Here is a 17602-nt window from a genome sequence, read left to right on the forward strand (position 1 = left end):
TGCATTAACATGTGTACTTAAGTGATAAAAAAACCAATATGGGCCAGGCTGGTGCAGTCACCTGCTGTTTTTAAGCAGCAGTTATGTAAATGCCATGTCCATTATGGTGGTACAGGCCTTGAATTGCAAATATATTAGTTTAATCAATGTTCTGTTTGTGTTATGTTGTATTAGTTGTAAGGAGCAGCCAAGGAACAGTTAATGTATAGGGAAACATAAAATTTATTTCAGTGTATTCCTTCGTTTTCCTAACTGCTTGCCAATTAATGATTCACATTCAACTTCAACAGTAAATTTTGTTCTAAGCTCTTTATACGTATCTAGATGTATGTGTAAGGATGACAAGAGGCATTTACTATTTAGCCACAAGTATATGTAATCTACCATGTTCAGAAATTCTATATAAATAAGACGGTGCACATACTTCTTTTTTCTCAACTTATGCAGCTACTAAGTACTTATGTGTTGCTCTTGTTTAGCCGATATACTCAGTTTAGTGGAGAATCATCAGTGATTTAATCTATAATACAACTTTTTCCATCATTTATTGGTTGTCTGTTACAATGAACTTTCTTGAGGTCTTCCTTGAGCATTTAAGCATTTTCTTATCTTGAAAGAAGTGAGATGTGTTTTAACTTGCTTGCTTACTCTGCTTCTTGCCATTATTCTTTTTCTCGTCATCAGTGAAACCATACATTGACCGCACAAACCTTGACGTCACAATGGTTAAGAAGGGCAAGCAAATCCGTCTTGATGTCAACATTCGTGGTGAACCACCACCAAAGGTCACCTGGAAGCTGGTGGAAAAGATAGTTGAGACTAAAGATAATGTGGAGGTCATCAATGTTGATTACAACACCAAACTGAACATCAATGATGCTCAACGCAAGGACTCTGGCCTCTACAAGATCATTGCTGAAAATGAGCATGGAAAAGATGAAGCACAAGTTGAAATTATCGTTCTTGGTGAGTATATGGGGTTAACTGTCACTGCAGCTGAATTATTCAATACTTTATGCTTAATTTCAACTTGGAAGTAGTCCTATGCTACCACACAGCATTATTTGTGTGGCATATTAAGTTTGGATGGCGCGACAATATGCAGGTGTTAGGATGAAACAAGACATTCTAGGCTTGGTAAAAGCTCCTTACTATGAGTAGGAAAAACAAAGGCTTATGACAAAAATGCTGAATGCATGCTGGCCAAGCTTACATACAGGCAGGGTCAAAAGCTTAAACTAGACTGAAATTAAGCTTTTTTGCGGAACCTGCATCCCATAAACTTTAGACCTTGCCCGCACATTATGCCTGTGGCTAGTAAAAGAAGGCAGACACAGCTCACGAGCATTCCTTGTTGGTGTTGCTTCCAGATGTTCTGAATAAAGATGAATTTTATTATAATTTCCTTGGCATGAATGTCAGTATAACATGCATCCTGTAGATGGTAATGCTGTACATTGTTTTTCAATAACAATTTCTTTCTTGCTCTGAGCTGTGTACCTTATTTGGTAGTCTTCACTTGGTTAACCTTTTCTTGACCTCTTTTTGTGATCACTCTTTTCATAGCTGCACCTTCAAGACCAGGAGGTCCACTCAAAGTGTCTGATGTGCACGACAAAGGCTGTAAACTAAAGTGGAACAAGCCAGAAGACGACGGTGGCAAGCCACTTCAAGCATATGTCGTGGAAAAAATGGACACACAGACAGGCAGCTGGGTGCCCGTGGCACGAGTGGACCCTGACAAGACCGAGTGTCCTGTGACCGGGCTCATACCTGGAAAGCAGTACCAGTTCCGTGTGAAGGCGGTCAATGCCGAAGGAGAATCGGAGCCCTTGGTCACTGATGGACCAACACTTGCTAAAAACCCATATGGTAAGTGCACACCAGTTCTTAATGGCCTTGTTAATAGAGTTTTCTGTGAAGCAGTTTCACCATCAGAATAAGTTGATGAGCCAATTAAGTTTAAAACTCATTGATTTGCTATGCTCTAAAAGTGCTGTAAATATATGTAGGGGCAGATTATTCGCACAAAACTGCAGAATGTCAACACTATGGATATATTACCAACGAGAATTGCCAAAGTTTCTCATGCATGAGCCTGTTACTGACACATATTGCTGTGTTGCTGCTTTGGTACAGACGAACCAGGCAAGCCAGGAAAACCTGAGATTGTGGACTGGGACGAGAAGCATGTCGACCTCAAGTGGGATGCACCTAAGGATGATGGAGGTGCGCCCATCACTGGGTATGTGGTCGAGAAGAAGGACAGGGTTGGCGGCCACTGGGAGCCCTGCTTGGAGACGAACAGTTCCAAGCCCGAGGCCAAGGTGGAAGGCCTGGTGAAGGGACAGCAGTACCAGTTCCGCGTGCGGGCTGTCAACAAGGCTGGCCCAGGCGAGCATAGCGAGCCAACAGGAACACACCTCTGCAAGGAGCGATTCTGTAAGCTCAATTCTCACTTTGCCCTTAATTTTTCTATTTTTGCATTTACTCTGCAGAAACAGTCAAAGATTTCTGTATGATATAAGGCAGAAACATTTCCCATGCTCTGGAGTGTTGCTCTTGTTGGGCGGCCTGTTTTGAGGTGAAAGTTGTGCACCTGATGTTGGTTGGCTTGATGTGAGCAGGGGCCAACTGGCTCCACGTAGCTTCGCTAGTCAGCTCGTCTGCTATACTTAGTTCAGCCGGTCAGCTTCCTAGTGCACATGCTCTTGCTTGCAAATCGTTTGGTGTGTAGTTGTGCTTATTTTATTATGTCTAGCTCACAATGCGAAATAGTCACACATACACACTCTTAGCACCTGTTGAACGCAAAACCAAAATGTTTAAATCAATTTTAGCAGCATTTTTGAACCTCGCAGTTTGCATGTACCATGATGACTGACATTAAGGAAGAGGCATGTAATCAATTTCCTATGGCTAAGCAATCTCAACAGTTATTATTTAGTACAGGTGAAACATAATCACAAATATCCTACATTGTGTTTTATGCTCCTCATACAAAAAGGCAATGCTAGAAACCGTATGCATGAAGTAACTGATTGGTGACATCAATGTGGATTGCACATTTATTAATGTGTCCTCATGCTGATGCTTTTATAGATACTGACCCAGATTTAGTAGAATTTCTAGATGTAGCAGTTCACAAAATTGAGTGATTTGTTTGTGTGTGTCATATTGAAAGACTTATTAATAATGTTAGGAAGTCCTTATCTAAGCCAGTGGTAATTCTGCTCTACAGAGAGACATGACATTTTGGTGGGCTTACTTAGCAAGATCTGTGATGCCTTTTACAACTTAAACTAGGTTATCAGTGTTAAATTTTAGCAAGTTTTCTCACGCATTTGGGCAGTCACATGGCTTAAAACAAGTTTTGACTGAGTTGCGTCTTGCTTGCAGTGGCACCAAAGATTGTGCGAGACAACCTCCAGAACATCACTGTCCGTGCTGGACACATTGCCAAGGTTAATGTGGAAGTCATAGGTGAACCTCCACCAAAAACAACATGGCTTTTCAATGGAAAAGAACTGGAGAAGGGTGATGTCATTAAGATTGAAGATGAGGATTATAAGACATTCCTGTGTATAGGCAAGGTGGCCCGCAAGCACTCTGGCAAGTACACCATCAAAGCTGAGAACTCATCAGGAAAAGACGAAGAGACCATAGAGATCCTCGTCCTCGGTAAGCAACATCCAACCTTCTAGCTGCACAGGCTAGCATGGTATTCATCAATTGTCAGCCATTCATGGTGGTTATATATCTGGCACAAACAGAAATGGCATTATGAAACATAACTTGTAGTATTGACACTACTATGGCTAACGTCACTCTCACTGCTAAAGCAAGAGAACCATAAGCTGTAGCTTGCTGGGTGTTATAAAACATGTTTAAAACACTGTGTGTATTGAAAAAGTTGTAAAAGACAACGTCTATGATAAGTTATTGCTTGTTGTTTTAACGAGCAGCCAAAGTAATAGTGCGCCTTGGTTTGTGGAGTTACTCTAGAGTAACTTTTTGTCAGTAATGCTCGGAAATATCAGTGTACATGGTTAGATACTAGTACATCGACTTAAGCTTAATTGACGTGTACAATGAGGTTAATAGTACCTTTCTTTTGCCTTCCAGTCAGTTAGCACTTCAATCATATGGCTTCTCTTGGCCAAGTAGTTAATGGATGGAAACTGCTAGCTGCGGTATCTAAGCAGATTTTGCAGCGGTGCCCCATGCTATTCACAGACAAGCCTTCCAAACCCGAGGGACCACTGGAGGTTACAGATGTGGACGCTAAGGGATGCAAGCTGTCATGGAACAAACCTAAAGATGACGGTGGCACTCCAATCGAGGGGTACCAGCTGGAGAAGATGGATACCGCAACTGGCCGGTGGGTGCCCTGTGGAAAAGCTGACAAGGATGCCACTGAAATGAAGGTGACTGGACTAGAACCAGGCAAGAAGTACCAGTTCCGTGTTAAAGCCATCAACAATGAGGGTGAATCAGAGCCACTCGAGACAGAGCGGTCAACCCTTGCCAAGAACCCATACGGTGAGCACTGCATCACTTGACTTTATGGTTCTTCAGAAAGTCTTTGTTCCTTTGACTTATCTGCACCAAGCTTCTGTGTAAGCATCATCATCAAAGGGGGATTTGGGTGCATAAACACTAGTGCTTCCACGGGCTGGTGTTATGTTTACAGCTTTTGCAAAGTTTCAAAGCTATGTCATGCCTTACTAGAGCTGCTGCCTGGTTTAAGCACTGCCATTGTTATGAAACCTTCAGAACTTCATAATGTAGTGGTCTGAAAACGAGTCGGAGTTTGGCTGTTCTGGCAAGGAAGTGCTCAGCATGTTTTATTCCATCAATGTTGCAGCTTGGTGGTGTCCTCAGGTAGTGCGGTAGTACTATTGGTTTTGTTAGTGGTGCCACTGCGTTGCTACCTGTCAAACCTCACTACTACACATAATCTGCTTATTGACGGAGTCTTGAGTGTTGGAGTGCCACAAGTTTTACGAGAACCATGCTGCAGGGCTTGGCAACAGCTCTTGTCACTCGCATAATTTGTCCTGTAGTTTGTGGTATTAAGCTTTGTGAAAATAAGTTTTGATTGCAGCTACTCTGGGCACACATTTGGGAACTGCCTTTTATAGTGCTTATAGCTAAACAGATTGATTTTAAACAGCTTAATGGAAAGCAACCTTTCTGCTTTCTTGCATATTTCTCCAGAAACAAGAACTTTGTGATTATTCGCCAGTGTACTTCCATTTTACTAGAAGTGCAGTACTGCAAACATTAAGCAAATTAAAGGGCATCTCAAGATCTGTGAGTCACTCTTGGCAGCTTGCATTGCTCTTTATGAAAATTTTTCATTTGTTTGCATGCAGATGCGTATGTGAACCACTCAATCACTTGGCATGATTCAGATAACGCTTCTATGTTTTTATTGTTATAGCAAGCTTTGTTCTGTTAATTTGTTTGGAGAAGGACACATGAATAATGTTTTATTTTAGGAGTGACCACATCTTATGTGTGTGCAGCTCTAACTTCAATGCTGAAGAAGAAACACATAATATCACCCATGACTTGTCAGCTATTTCTTGTTCATTATTTAGAGGTTTACAATAACAGGTACTTTGTGCAACACAAATAAGAACTGTAACCAGATGATGTGGAGCATCTGTGCACCATAACAGCAGTCTTCACAGCTCTCTCAAATATGCACACTATTGCTATAAACAAGAAAGCCTTACAGCCTAACTACAGGCAACATCAAATGACATAACGTGTACATAAAATGTACGTAACACTTCCAAATAGGGCATTGACTTGAACGATGGAAAGTCTACAGCATCAGATCTCTAAGGGCTGTGGTTGTACAAATCTGCAACATGTTCTTTAAACATACTTGGTGTAGTCTCACGGTGTTAACTACAAATGTGGTGGTACAATCATTGGACCAACAGACCTTACAGGTATGGGGCAAGTCAACTTTGGTAGTCATCATGAAGTCAACTTTTTACATACATTACCTTTCATAATTTCTTAACTTTCTTCAGCAGACATAGTGAAAGTATGCTATTTAACAACTAATGGATAACTCACGCAATGAAGTCATTTCATTTCAATGTAAATTCCATACACCATGCAATAAAAAAAGAATATGAAGAAATCAAGATGCCAAGACCGAAAGGTTGTCCTGAGGCTGGCACAGCACTATCAAACATTAAACTAGTCAATATAACCCCACCTTCATGTCAGTGCTCATGAACATGCTGTACCCTTCATAAAACCTTCTTTCACTCATACTCTGAGAAGTTAGTTATGTGATATTTGGGGGATATCAAAAAGAACTTCGAGGGCAAAAATATGCAGCAAATTGATAGCAACAGCAAAATTTTTATGACTGAAACATCAGCTCAGTTTCAATGCGATCGATCTTGAATTTATTTATTTATTTATTTATTTATTTATTTATTTATTTATTTATTTATTTATTTATTACATACTGCCAGTCCCAGTGGTGAACTATTGCAGGAGGGCAAAAGAAAACAAGAAAGAAAAACATTTTCAGATAAAGAAAGTATCAATATGCAGTTACAGATTTTATAGAATATGAGGGAGGAAGAATCTTATGGTAAAAATGTTACGCACAGACATGCAGCACATAATGAGCACATTCTGTAAAGTACCAAGAATTACACTAGTACATAAGAAAAGTACGCAGAAGTTTAACTGTGGGTGGTACGTAAGTGATTTTCAAGTAGTGTTAAAAATTTATTTGTCGTTACAACTAGTTATGCATTTGGGTAATCTATATTATTCTTTAATTATCTGTGGGAAGAAAAAATATTTGAAACAGTTTGTGTTGAAACAGTATTCTTGGAAGGTTATAATGTTTGTGATGTGATTGTCTAGTTTCAGAATTGGATACAAACCTTGAACTGTCGATTTTAAGCTGTTTATGAAGAAGATGGAACAGCATTTTTTGCATGTGAATTTAGCGTGGTTACATAATGTTAAAAGTCCAGGTCTTTCAATTAATTATGAGGGTGAATCGAAGAAACCATATTTGTTGCAGATAAACCTCATAGCTTTCGTTTACACACCTTCCAGGTTTTCAACTAAATTATTTGTGGCCAGGACACAAACTAAATTTGCATATTCTAGTATAGGTCGAATAAAGGTATTGTAGGCTAAGAGCTTTGTTTTAGGTGGTGCAGATTGGAGTCGCCTTTTAAGGAAGAATAATCTCTTTAAGGCGGACGGCGTAACATAGTTTACGTGTGCCTCCCATCTAAAGTCATTTGAAATCACTAATCCAAGGTACTTGTGCTGCTTGGCTGCAGTTGGTTGCATGTCACCGGTGGTGTAGGAAAAATTTGATATGTTATAATACGTTCTGTAGAAGTTCTATCTCATCAGCCATATGTCACACTTGTGACTATCATAAGTCATGTAGCCATTACAGGCAGATGAATTAGTAGGCGTGTGCTGCCGTTGTACAATTTGTTGAGTCTGACCCGTCATATCACACAGTGTTTATTGAATTTTTTTACATGAACTAGCGTTATTTTCAATTTGTGCAAAGCTGCATCTAATGGCAGATAGGTCAGGAACTTTGTCTTCATGAACACTCAAGTATTTTGTGAGTGAGATGCAACGCAGCTAATATCCATTTCATAAAACTTGAGAATGGAGAAAGGTTGGCTTCACACAACTGTTACAGCACAAGTAAAATGTAGGCAGCCGTACATGGAAAGGGCCTCAGAAACTCATTTAGCACGTTGTATGCATGCAACATGGCAGATGAACCCGGGGCACCAGGTATGCCAGTCATCACCGATTATGACAAAGACTTCGTGGTGCTCAAGTGGGATGAGCCAATCAAGGATGGGGGTGCGCCCATCACGGGCTACATCATTGAGAAGAAAGACAAGTACAGCCATGACTGGACACCCGCTGCTGAGGTGGTTGGCAACAAGACTGAGGGCAAGGTTGACAAGCTTCAGGAAGGCGACAAGTACGAGTTTCGTGTACGAGCTGTTAACAAGGCTGGTCCGGGTGAGCCAAGTGAGGCTACTGCACCTCACCTCATGAAACACAAGCACCGTAAGTATGACCCCTGTCTTCAGTCTTTCTGCTTCTGGCTCTTTCTAAAGCTCTTGATGGATAACTGTGAAACTGAGTGGTATCTCAAATTGTGGGCATCAAAAAACCATTGTGACATTTCTATAGACTACCATGTGGACTTACGACTGCTTAAGTAGAGCACCACCAATGAAACTATCATTCTATAGTGTAACTAGCACTGGTTTGATGCTTTACTCAGCTGAGTAACAAACTATATTCAGCATTAAAGGTTTACTCTGACTAAACCTTAGTGGCATATTTATATTAATCTATTAAAGGGCTAATTCAGGAAATATTTGCATAAAATCTGTTGAGGTTTTCGTACGTTTTGTTGAGGTTTTTTTGTTCGGATGGAAACGTGAAGAAATACTGTCTCATGCAGTAACCTTTCTTCTACAGTGAAACCACGCATTGATCGAACCAACCTACGCAACCTGACGATAAAGGTTGGCCAGGCGGTGAGCTTTGATGTGGACATCATTGGTGAGCCACCGCCAAAGGTCACGTGGGAGCACGTGGGCAAGGGTGAGGTCAAGTCTGACGAGGTTTATCAGGTCGACAATGTGGACTACAACACCAAGTTCAACATACTGAGGGCCACCCGCAAGGAGACAGGGGTCTACAAAGTCAAAGCTACTAACGACTCTGGAACAGACGAGGCAGAAGTGGAAATCAATGTTCTAGGTGGGTGAAATATCTAAGGCCATATTTAATGCAGATCACCTTCAGAGGTATTACTTTGGCGAGCGCTGATTGGGCTAAAATTAGTAGAAGCAATTGTGATAAAGGAAGCCTGTGGGAAGACAAGCTTTCAATTAGCATCATATTAATAATATGTGGTTGTTGAATGCATTTACAGGATAATCAGCAGAAGAATTGTGATGTCACCAATTGCCTATATATTTATATTGGGGCATATCACCACGTTCTGCAATAATTGAAAAGTATATATAAATGTTGTCAGTGAAAAGTACAGTTCTTGTATATCATTATTCCAGCTTTGATTGAGTGAAAGATTGAGTTGCTTGAAATCAATGAGATGTCATATGAGAGTAGTTTTAGCTTCATTCTTTTCTTTCGAATTTCCTGCAGGCAAGCCAGGCAAGCCGAATGGGCCCTTAGAGGTGTCCGATGTCCGAAAGGATGGTTGCTCACTAAGCTGGAAGAAGCCAGACGATGATGGAGGCTGTCCAATTGAGTGCTATGAGGTGGAGAAGATGGACGAGGAAACTGGCCGCTGGGTGCCAGCTGGCAAATCAACAGAACCCAAGCTGGAGGTCAAGAACTTGGTTCCAGGCAAGAAGTACAAGTTCAGAGTGCGTGCTGTGAACAAGGAAGGTGACTCTGAGGAGCTTGAGACGGAAACAAGCACGCTTGCCAAGAATCCCTTTGGTAAGTGACCAAAGTGAACTGCTTGCAACTGCATCTATCCTGTAAAAGCAATACAGTTGTCAAGACTATTTTCAAGTCAGAAACAGATAACACAGTTTATTTATTTATTTATTTATTTATTTATTTATTTATTTATTTACCTTCAATGCCCGAAGGCGTTACGGAAGGGAGTAGGGAAAAAAATACATGATTGTTGTGATTGTTGGCGGCTAGTAATACAATAATAATTGTATATGAGCAATGTGCCATTCAGTTGTGATGTTAGCCACAGTTGTACTGAGTTTGACAGTTCACTTCTCTTGGAAGCAATGCAAAAAAGAAAGAAAGAAAGAAAGAAAAATAAAAGAAAAACTGCAAAGAATAAAGCTAAACTAAAACTGTGTTGTTTCTTTTCTTTTTCTTTCTTTTTCGTGTCTTTTACTTCATATTCAAGAAAAACGAATATTAACTAAATATCTCTGCTATTTCACCCTCTTACTAAGTATGCCAGCATACTACAGCTATAGTTTCCACCTATCCCCCATGAGTTATCCTAGCCTCAAAATAACTTCTTCTTGGGCTGGTTAGGTGATAGTTAATGAAGCCATCATAGCTCAAATAAAACAGGCACAAGAAACACAAGACAGGACACCATGAGCGCTACCCATCTGTGTCTGTTTATGTGAGCTACGATTGCTTCCTTAAGGATCCTAGCCTTTATAATGCTAAAAATAGTCATGTGCAACATTTTCATTTTGAAAGGATCTTTACTGTGCTTAGCCATGCCATTTCGTAAAGTGCTCTTTGGATTCTTATCCTTTTGCTCAAATCTGTCATTTGACTTTTGTTTTGGTGCCAATTGTTGTGACAGTTGCAGTACAGGTAGAAACTTAACATTAGTTCCAAATTAGATGCAATGAACAAGAAAACACAGTATGATAAAATAATGTAATGACCCTGTGAAAACCATGATTTCGTTTGTGAGTTCATGATTTGCATAACTCTTCTTTGAATTATGGTCAGTGTGTGCCAGATCCATTAAGTGTATGCAAGTGAACCACAGCAAGACCTGCTGTCCCTCTCTGCAGTGGGATAATGTGGCTCCTGCTTATCATGTTTCTTCCACTTGATACCTTCTACCTTAATTTGTTTAAAAGCTGAAACTTACTGAAAAACAAACCTGGGTTTGTGCAGATGAGTCACTTGAATGCAAGAGATATCAAGAGATGAGGAAGAAACATCAAGTGCTTATCTGTATAGACCTCTACCTTCTGCAGGTGCTCTTGTTACAGACGCTGTAATAAGTGGACGTAGCAATAATTGACTAAACTTTGTGACAGAAGTATGTTAGCAAAATATATGTCTTACAAATATGTTTGCTACAGGTGCTATATAGGCGGGTATAATCCACAATGGTTGAACAAGCGATGTCTCTAGAGCCAATGTTTTGACAAAGGGACTTGTCTGCATCAGGGTAACTTGTCTGTTGTTGCTTTGACAATGACACGTACGCTTGTCAAAATGGTGCCTCCAGAATCATCTCTTCCTCAATCACAGTTGATCATTCTAAGTCTGTATTCCTGTGAACCTCTGTCTAATAAGTGGGTATAGAATTACTTTCATCCACCACCTTTTTATCTGCCATTTACTCAACTGGCACATATCAAGGGAAAACCAGTGCATACATTGACACCATGACTGGTTGTGCACCTGTGCAGATGAACCTGGCAAACCAGGCCGTCCTGAGCCAACTGACTGGGACAGCGACCACGTGGATCTCAAGTGGTCGCCGCCAGAGAGCGATGGAGGCACTCCCATCACAGCATACGCAGTCGAGAAACGCAAGAAGGGCACGCACAAGTGGCAGAAGGCCAAGGAGGTGCCTGGTACCAGCAATGAGGCCACTGTGAGCAACCTGGAAGAAGGGGAGGAGTATGAGTTCCGTGTGATTGCCATCAACAAGGAAGGACCCAGTGAGCCTAGTGACACTTCTCGATCTGTGGTGGCCAAGCCCAGGAAGTGTGAGTTCTTCACTTTGCAAGCACAAAGCATACATTGTTGAGGAGGTATTGGAGGCTAGTTGGGTCTGGCCATTGTTGTTGCATAATGGCAACACACCTCTAGGCACATGTATGAATATGTACACTTGTGTTTGTCAATTCATGTCCTTGTACATCTGCCTAGCAGTGCACTGACTCTGCGACTGCAAAAACAGAAGTCATTTATGTGGTTTTCACTATAGATACCTGCTGCTTTTTATAGCACAAACGTATCGTTCACATGTGTGAAATTTTTCTTATTATCAAGCTGAAACCAGAGTGACTTGGAAAATATTTAAGTCATATTTAAGTTCCTTTGCCTCACTTTATCAGTATGTGTTACAAATATGAGGTGTAACGTGGGGGTCTGGTGTTCTGGTTTTGAGACTTTTACCTATTGAAGGATGCAGTCATATTCACTAAATTGCAAACAAGCAAGGAAAACCTAATATAATCTACTTTCTTGTTAGCATATAGTTGATGCCCTTTTAAGGAGACAGTGCTATATTTATTTCCTTGCTGTTTATATTACCGCAATTGCTCCACTTTGTTAGTGTCATGCACCATGCATATTCATGAGCACATCTGCATGTCCGTTTACATTATTACGAGAAAGAATACCTACAGATACATATTAGTTGCACAAGCTGCTATGTAACTGTATGTATTTCATATTCGTTGTGTTGATATGTTAATTCTTTTCTTCTTCAACCTTATGCAGTGGCACCCAAGATTGACCGCACCAACCTTAAGGACACAACCATTAAGAGTGGCCAGGCACTGAAACTTGATGTGGATGTCAAGGGCGAACCTTGCCCGAGCATTGAGTGGTCCTACAATGGGCAGCCTCTCAAACCGAACGACAAAATCAAAATTGACATTGAAGACTACCACACCCTGTTCATCCTGACGGGAGCCAAGCGTGCCCACACTGGAACCTACACGATCACAGCCAAGAACATGCATGGCACTGATGAGGCATCCATTCAGCTCAAAGTGCTCAGTGAGTATGCCTGCTGCACATCAGCTATATTAAGTAATCGAAATACATACATAATTCGTCATTTACATGTTTTTCATGCAATCAAGCTTGAGCTATAGAAGGTAAAACAAACTATCTTATTATTTGTCAAGCACAGTGAGACTGTAGTTAGAAACTGTTGCACCTCTCCAGTATACAGTCGACATCCGTCAATTCGGTCTTGAGGGGACCTACAAAACTGATGGAATTATCCGCTGGGTCGAATTAAACAAAAGGAAGCAAAATGATAAAGCATGCCATTAATTCAATTGGCAGTATTTGTTTTTAAAGTTAGCTTCGTCGCAGCACACGCGCGTAACGCCGTGAAGTATGCTAAGCTGGAAAACGTGCCACTCTTACAGGACACAGCAGGTGTTCCTTAATTTACACATGCACATGCGCCGTCTCCGATCACAGTACAAGCACTGATACGCCTAAGTTTACTGGCAGGCCTTCAGAGTTTTAGATAGATCCCCATTCTTTTGTTGGCTTTAAACATCCCCTTGACTTTCGGAGTTTTTTCATTTCAATCTTACCGCTTTCCCTTTCGCAGGCTTTCATAAAACACGGATGTGTTTTCTATGCTTCTCGGTACGTGGCTTAAGAAACATGTACTAGGCTCCGTAAACAGCCTCATATATGGGACACGCATGGCGGGTGAAATGAGGGCTCAAATCGCCACAGCAACGTGAGAAGCAGCTCTGAATGGCTGCCAGTATGCTTATTAGGCATCTAGGTGCTCATACTGTGACTGGAGGCAGTGCATGCGCACCTGGACAATTAAGAAACGTGTACTATGTCCCGTGACAGTGGCCGCTTTCCAGTCTTGGAATACTTCACTGCAGTATTAACATCCCTGCCTTCTGTCTTTATTTCCTCCTCCTCCTCCTTCACCGCAATAGATGGCGTGTTTTGCCGCATAACATGGCTGTATTGCGGCAAAGCTAAATAATCAAGTTTGATTTATTCAGTGAAGGCCAATTTTGAGATCAAAATAATGCAAGTCCTGACACATAAAAATGTGTGGGAACTGGTCAGGGCTGTTGGTTGCAATCGAATTAGCCAAAACATTTAAGAGTCAAATTAACAGAAGTCTACTGTATAACTAACATGGATATCATGGATGAATGATAGGATATAGCGAAGTAAACCTAAAATTTCTCTCGCCAATATCAGCATGTAACAAATACATGCTCATAATGAATATTGGATCTAAAAGAGGTATTTTCATGTGAGAAGTGGCTTCATTATCACGAAGTTCAACTAACTCATGCTGAAACTGCTGGCATGCAATAGATGCTACTGTACAAGATAGCCTAGGAGGTAATTTAGCCAACCTTATGTTTGTTACATGATTCAGTTAGCAAATAAATCATCTGCAATCAAGCATAGTTACTGTTTCGTAGCAGCATATATACTTAACGCTAACAGAAGAAGGCCAGGCTCTGGAGGATAATAGTATAGCTGAGAGTTGTCTAATGCATCTGAAGCACTGTGTGACGCTGTTATGAGGCTGTAGTCCTTATTTCTAGTCCAAATGGCAGGCTTCTCAAGTTGCATACAGTCATTCCATCACACCTTCCCAAAATTAGCTGCAACAACTTGCAATCACAGCATGTTTAGGGGGAATAAAATAAACAGTGGCATGCATTCAGTGTACTTAATTGTCCCAACATGAAAACTCACTGGGACTAGCAAAACAGGAGAGTGATTCCCTTTAAATAAGAAAAAGGATGTTAGGCTTATTCCTCATTGTAAAGTCATGTCATGTGCTCTCATGCGACAGTAAGGCAATCTGTAGGGCTGATTCAAACCAAGGAGAGGTGGTCTCTTTCCATGCCACCCTTGTCCCATCATGTTAGCCTCAGGGAGCAGTTTATCCTGCTTGTTGAGGCCTCAGTGGGAACTTTGTGATGCAGTTTGTTCCTCTTAATGAAGAAAATTAGTTTAATCTTTTTTTCCTTGTGACTGAGCCACAGATGGCAAGTAGTGGGATCATGGGCTATAATGCGCACTTTCTGCACTCTTGCAGGCATCCCACAGGATTTCACACTGGCAGTAGTTGTTAAAAGAAGCAGGATACATGTGTACCTTTGCATAAAATAACATATCATATCTCTCTATGATTCTTTATAGATTCTTTGATTCTCTTTGATGCTTACTGCATGGCCTCTTTAGTCACATTTGCATTGCACAATGTATTGTGTGGCTGTGAAAGAGTGAAACAATTTCTCATACCAGAAGCTGCCAACAGTGTCTAGTAAATCGTGTCTTTTTCCATTGCTGCGATCACTGTATGCACTGGTATTCCATGTGTTTTGTTGCTCATACAGGCAAGCCATCCAAGCCCAAGGGCCCCCTGGAGGTTTCAGACGTAACAGCCGAAGGCTGCAAGCTCAAATGGGACAAGCCTGAAGACGATGGTGGCGAGCCTGTGCAGCAGTATGTGGTGGAAAAAATGGACACAGACACTGGTCGCTGGGTGCCTGTCATGACCACCAAAGAACCAGAGGCTGAAGTCAAGGGGCTGATTCCAGGCAAGGAGTACAAGTTCCGTGTACGTGCTGTCAATCCAGAGGGTGAATCTGAACCTCTCGAAACGGAACAGGGCATTATTGCCAAGAACCCTTACGGTGAGTGGAATGTACCTGAACTTATGTTTTAATGAGAGTGCAAGTTTGTTCTCTTACATAGTTTTATCATCAAACCACACCCATCTGCAATGCTTTGGCATAGAGGTTGTACCAAAGAAGTAAAAGCCTCTTAAATTTGCCCTCACCTGGTATCTGACATCATAGTTTTTTTAGCAGCACCAATATTCAGTTCCCATGAATAGCCACGCTGGCCTCTTGTTGGTTTTATCAAATTATGCCTGCTGATGTGGGAAATCGGTGCCATCAATGCTATTGGTGCTTTGAGTAAACAAACAATGCTTACTTTTGAGTAGGGCAATGCTCTGAATTACGTAAGTTCTCTTAACAAATGTTTTAATTCAATGCAGAAGCGAGTTCTTTTTTCTCATGGGTGACCATCAATGGTTCTTTATTGATTTAATAAAGCAGTTCATGGTTGTCTTGTAGTTTGTGATATTGAGCCCTAATATGTATAACATTAGCCTTGCACAAAAGACTCCAGAAATTTATATTTGACATTTCTATTGCCTCATAGAGGTTGTACCAAAGAAGTAAAAGCCTCTTAAATTTGCCCTCACCTGGTATCTGACATCATAGTTTTTTTAGCAGCACCAATATTCAGTTCCCATGATTACTCATTACTCATTACTCACTGAAATTTAATTGTTTGTTTAGATACAATTTACTTAAATACAGCCTGTGTAGAATGCCAGAACAGTCAGAAAAATTTGAGTACTTGCTTTGAAGAAAACTAGTTCACTCAATTTAACGTGAGCACATCTTGGACGTGCAGCATGAAAAGTAGAGCATCTTGTTTAGTACCAGAATAAATTGCAGCAATATTATGATAAATTTACAAACACAAGAATGGTATGCAATTTTCATGATGAAAAATATTGACTTTGAGCACTTCACAGAGAATAAATGCCTTTTTGTCTGTGTGCATAAAAAATGTGTGGATTTTTGAACTGTCAATGAGTGCATTTCTATTTTAGCTTTTATATATATATACATATATATATATATATATATATATATATATAATATTGCCAGTTTTATTCCACAAAGTGTTGTTTCTGACCATCCTGCTGCCTGTGTGGCCGATGACAAGCTTCATCAAACTGCCACGTGGCAACTGTTCTTTATTTCTTGCCTCCCATGTTTTATGACAACACGAACAAGCTAATTTCTATTTGCATTTAGTGTAGAAACATGTTTACACTGGCACCATGTGCTTCTTCCCCTGTGCAGACGAGCCAGGCAAACCGGGCAAGCCAACAGCCAAGGACTGGGACAAGCACCATGTCGACCTCAGCTGGCAGCCTCCCTCGAACGATGGTGGTGCGCCGGTCACAAGCTACATTGTAGAGAAGAAGGACAAGTTCAGCACAAAGTGGCAGAAGGCTGCTGAGATTATCGGCGACAAATGCGAAGCTAGGGTGCCTGACCTCATCGAAGGCATGGAGTACCAGTTTCGGGTCCGGGCTGTGAACAAGGCTGGCCCTGGTGCCCCCAGTGATGCAAGTGATATGGTCATCGCTAAGCCACGCTTCTGTGAGTTGACTTGTCCCATTAAAGCTGTAGATGAAGTTGTTGAAACAAATGGTTTAGTGTTTCGTTAAGTGAAAGTGATTAAAGCTTTGTGTCATACCATATAGAAAAGGACTGATGAAGTTGCATGCAACTTAGCGAAAGACCAAATCGATTCATACAATAAGAAAGTATGTCTGGCATATCACAGTTTGGCATAAGGACAGCGAGACAAAAACATAACATTAATAAGTTACTGACTGCAACTTCATCCTAGACACCTTGGCCTAAAAGATTAATATTGCAAGTATTGTACCCTCCATTAGTGTATGCACCTTTCGCTTAGAGCCGTCATTTACATTTTGATGCTATTATCTAAAATTATCTAAAACCTGGCAGTTGTCACACCACATTAAGTAGAACCTCATTGATACGATCCTGTTACATACAATTTCCCGGCACCAACATTCGCGATCAAGAACACAAAAAATGACAGAATGGAGTTGCGCTTATTTTTTTACTGGTTCATAAGTTCCTGAAAAACACAATATTTCAGCACCAACATTCAGTGCATCACCAAACTGCGATCATATGATACATTTTCTGGCCACCACAATACCCCCGCCCGGTTGCAGCTGAAAACGCCAGTGTGCACTTAGTTTCTTATTCCGGTACCAGCAAATCTCCTCCCAGGTCCTCGCATGCCCCTATTGTGATAAACATTCTCACATATTTGTTTCAGAGCGCGTGGTGCTGTTGGAAGTGTACTGCGCACTTCTAATAGGGAATAACCCAGCTCGACACACATTGGCATCTCGTGCCACACCGATTCCCGCAACACTTTGCATTATGTAGATGCCAACTACAATTAGTCCATCAACTTT

The 17602-nt window shown here is 41.0% G+C and overlaps 1 protein-coding gene across 7 annotated transcripts in view; it reads left to right on the forward strand.

The window, feature by feature from the left end:
• bt (projectin protein bent) overlaps nt 1–17602 on the forward strand; it is a 243329-nt gene that overhangs the window by 148080 nt on the left and 77647 nt on the right. For all 7 annotated transcript variants that reach the window (XM_075671547.1, XM_075671549.1, XM_075671550.1 and 4 more), the window contains 12 exons: nt 685–966; nt 1567–1872; nt 2140–2442; nt 3400–3681; nt 4237–4542; nt 7801–8103; nt 8524–8808; nt 9217–9516; nt 11214–11516; nt 12256–12537; nt 14889–15188; nt 16440–16742. In XM_075671547.1, the coding sequence (XP_075527662.1) occupies nt 685–966; nt 1567–1872; nt 2140–2442; nt 3400–3681; nt 4237–4542; nt 7801–8103; nt 8524–8808; nt 9217–9516; nt 11214–11516; nt 12256–12537; nt 14889–15188; nt 16440–16742 (3555 nt within the window). The remainder of the gene's footprint in view (nt 1–684; nt 967–1566; nt 1873–2139; nt 2443–3399; nt 3682–4236; nt 4543–7800; nt 8104–8523; nt 8809–9216; nt 9517–11213; nt 11517–12255; nt 12538–14888; nt 15189–16439; nt 16743–17602) is intronic.

Source organism: Dermacentor variabilis, chromosome 10, assembly GCF_050947875.1.
Source record: "Dermacentor variabilis isolate Ectoservices chromosome 10, ASM5094787v1, whole genome shotgun sequence".
Classification (NCBI taxonomy): domain Eukaryota; kingdom Metazoa; phylum Arthropoda; class Arachnida; order Ixodida; family Ixodidae; genus Dermacentor; species Dermacentor variabilis.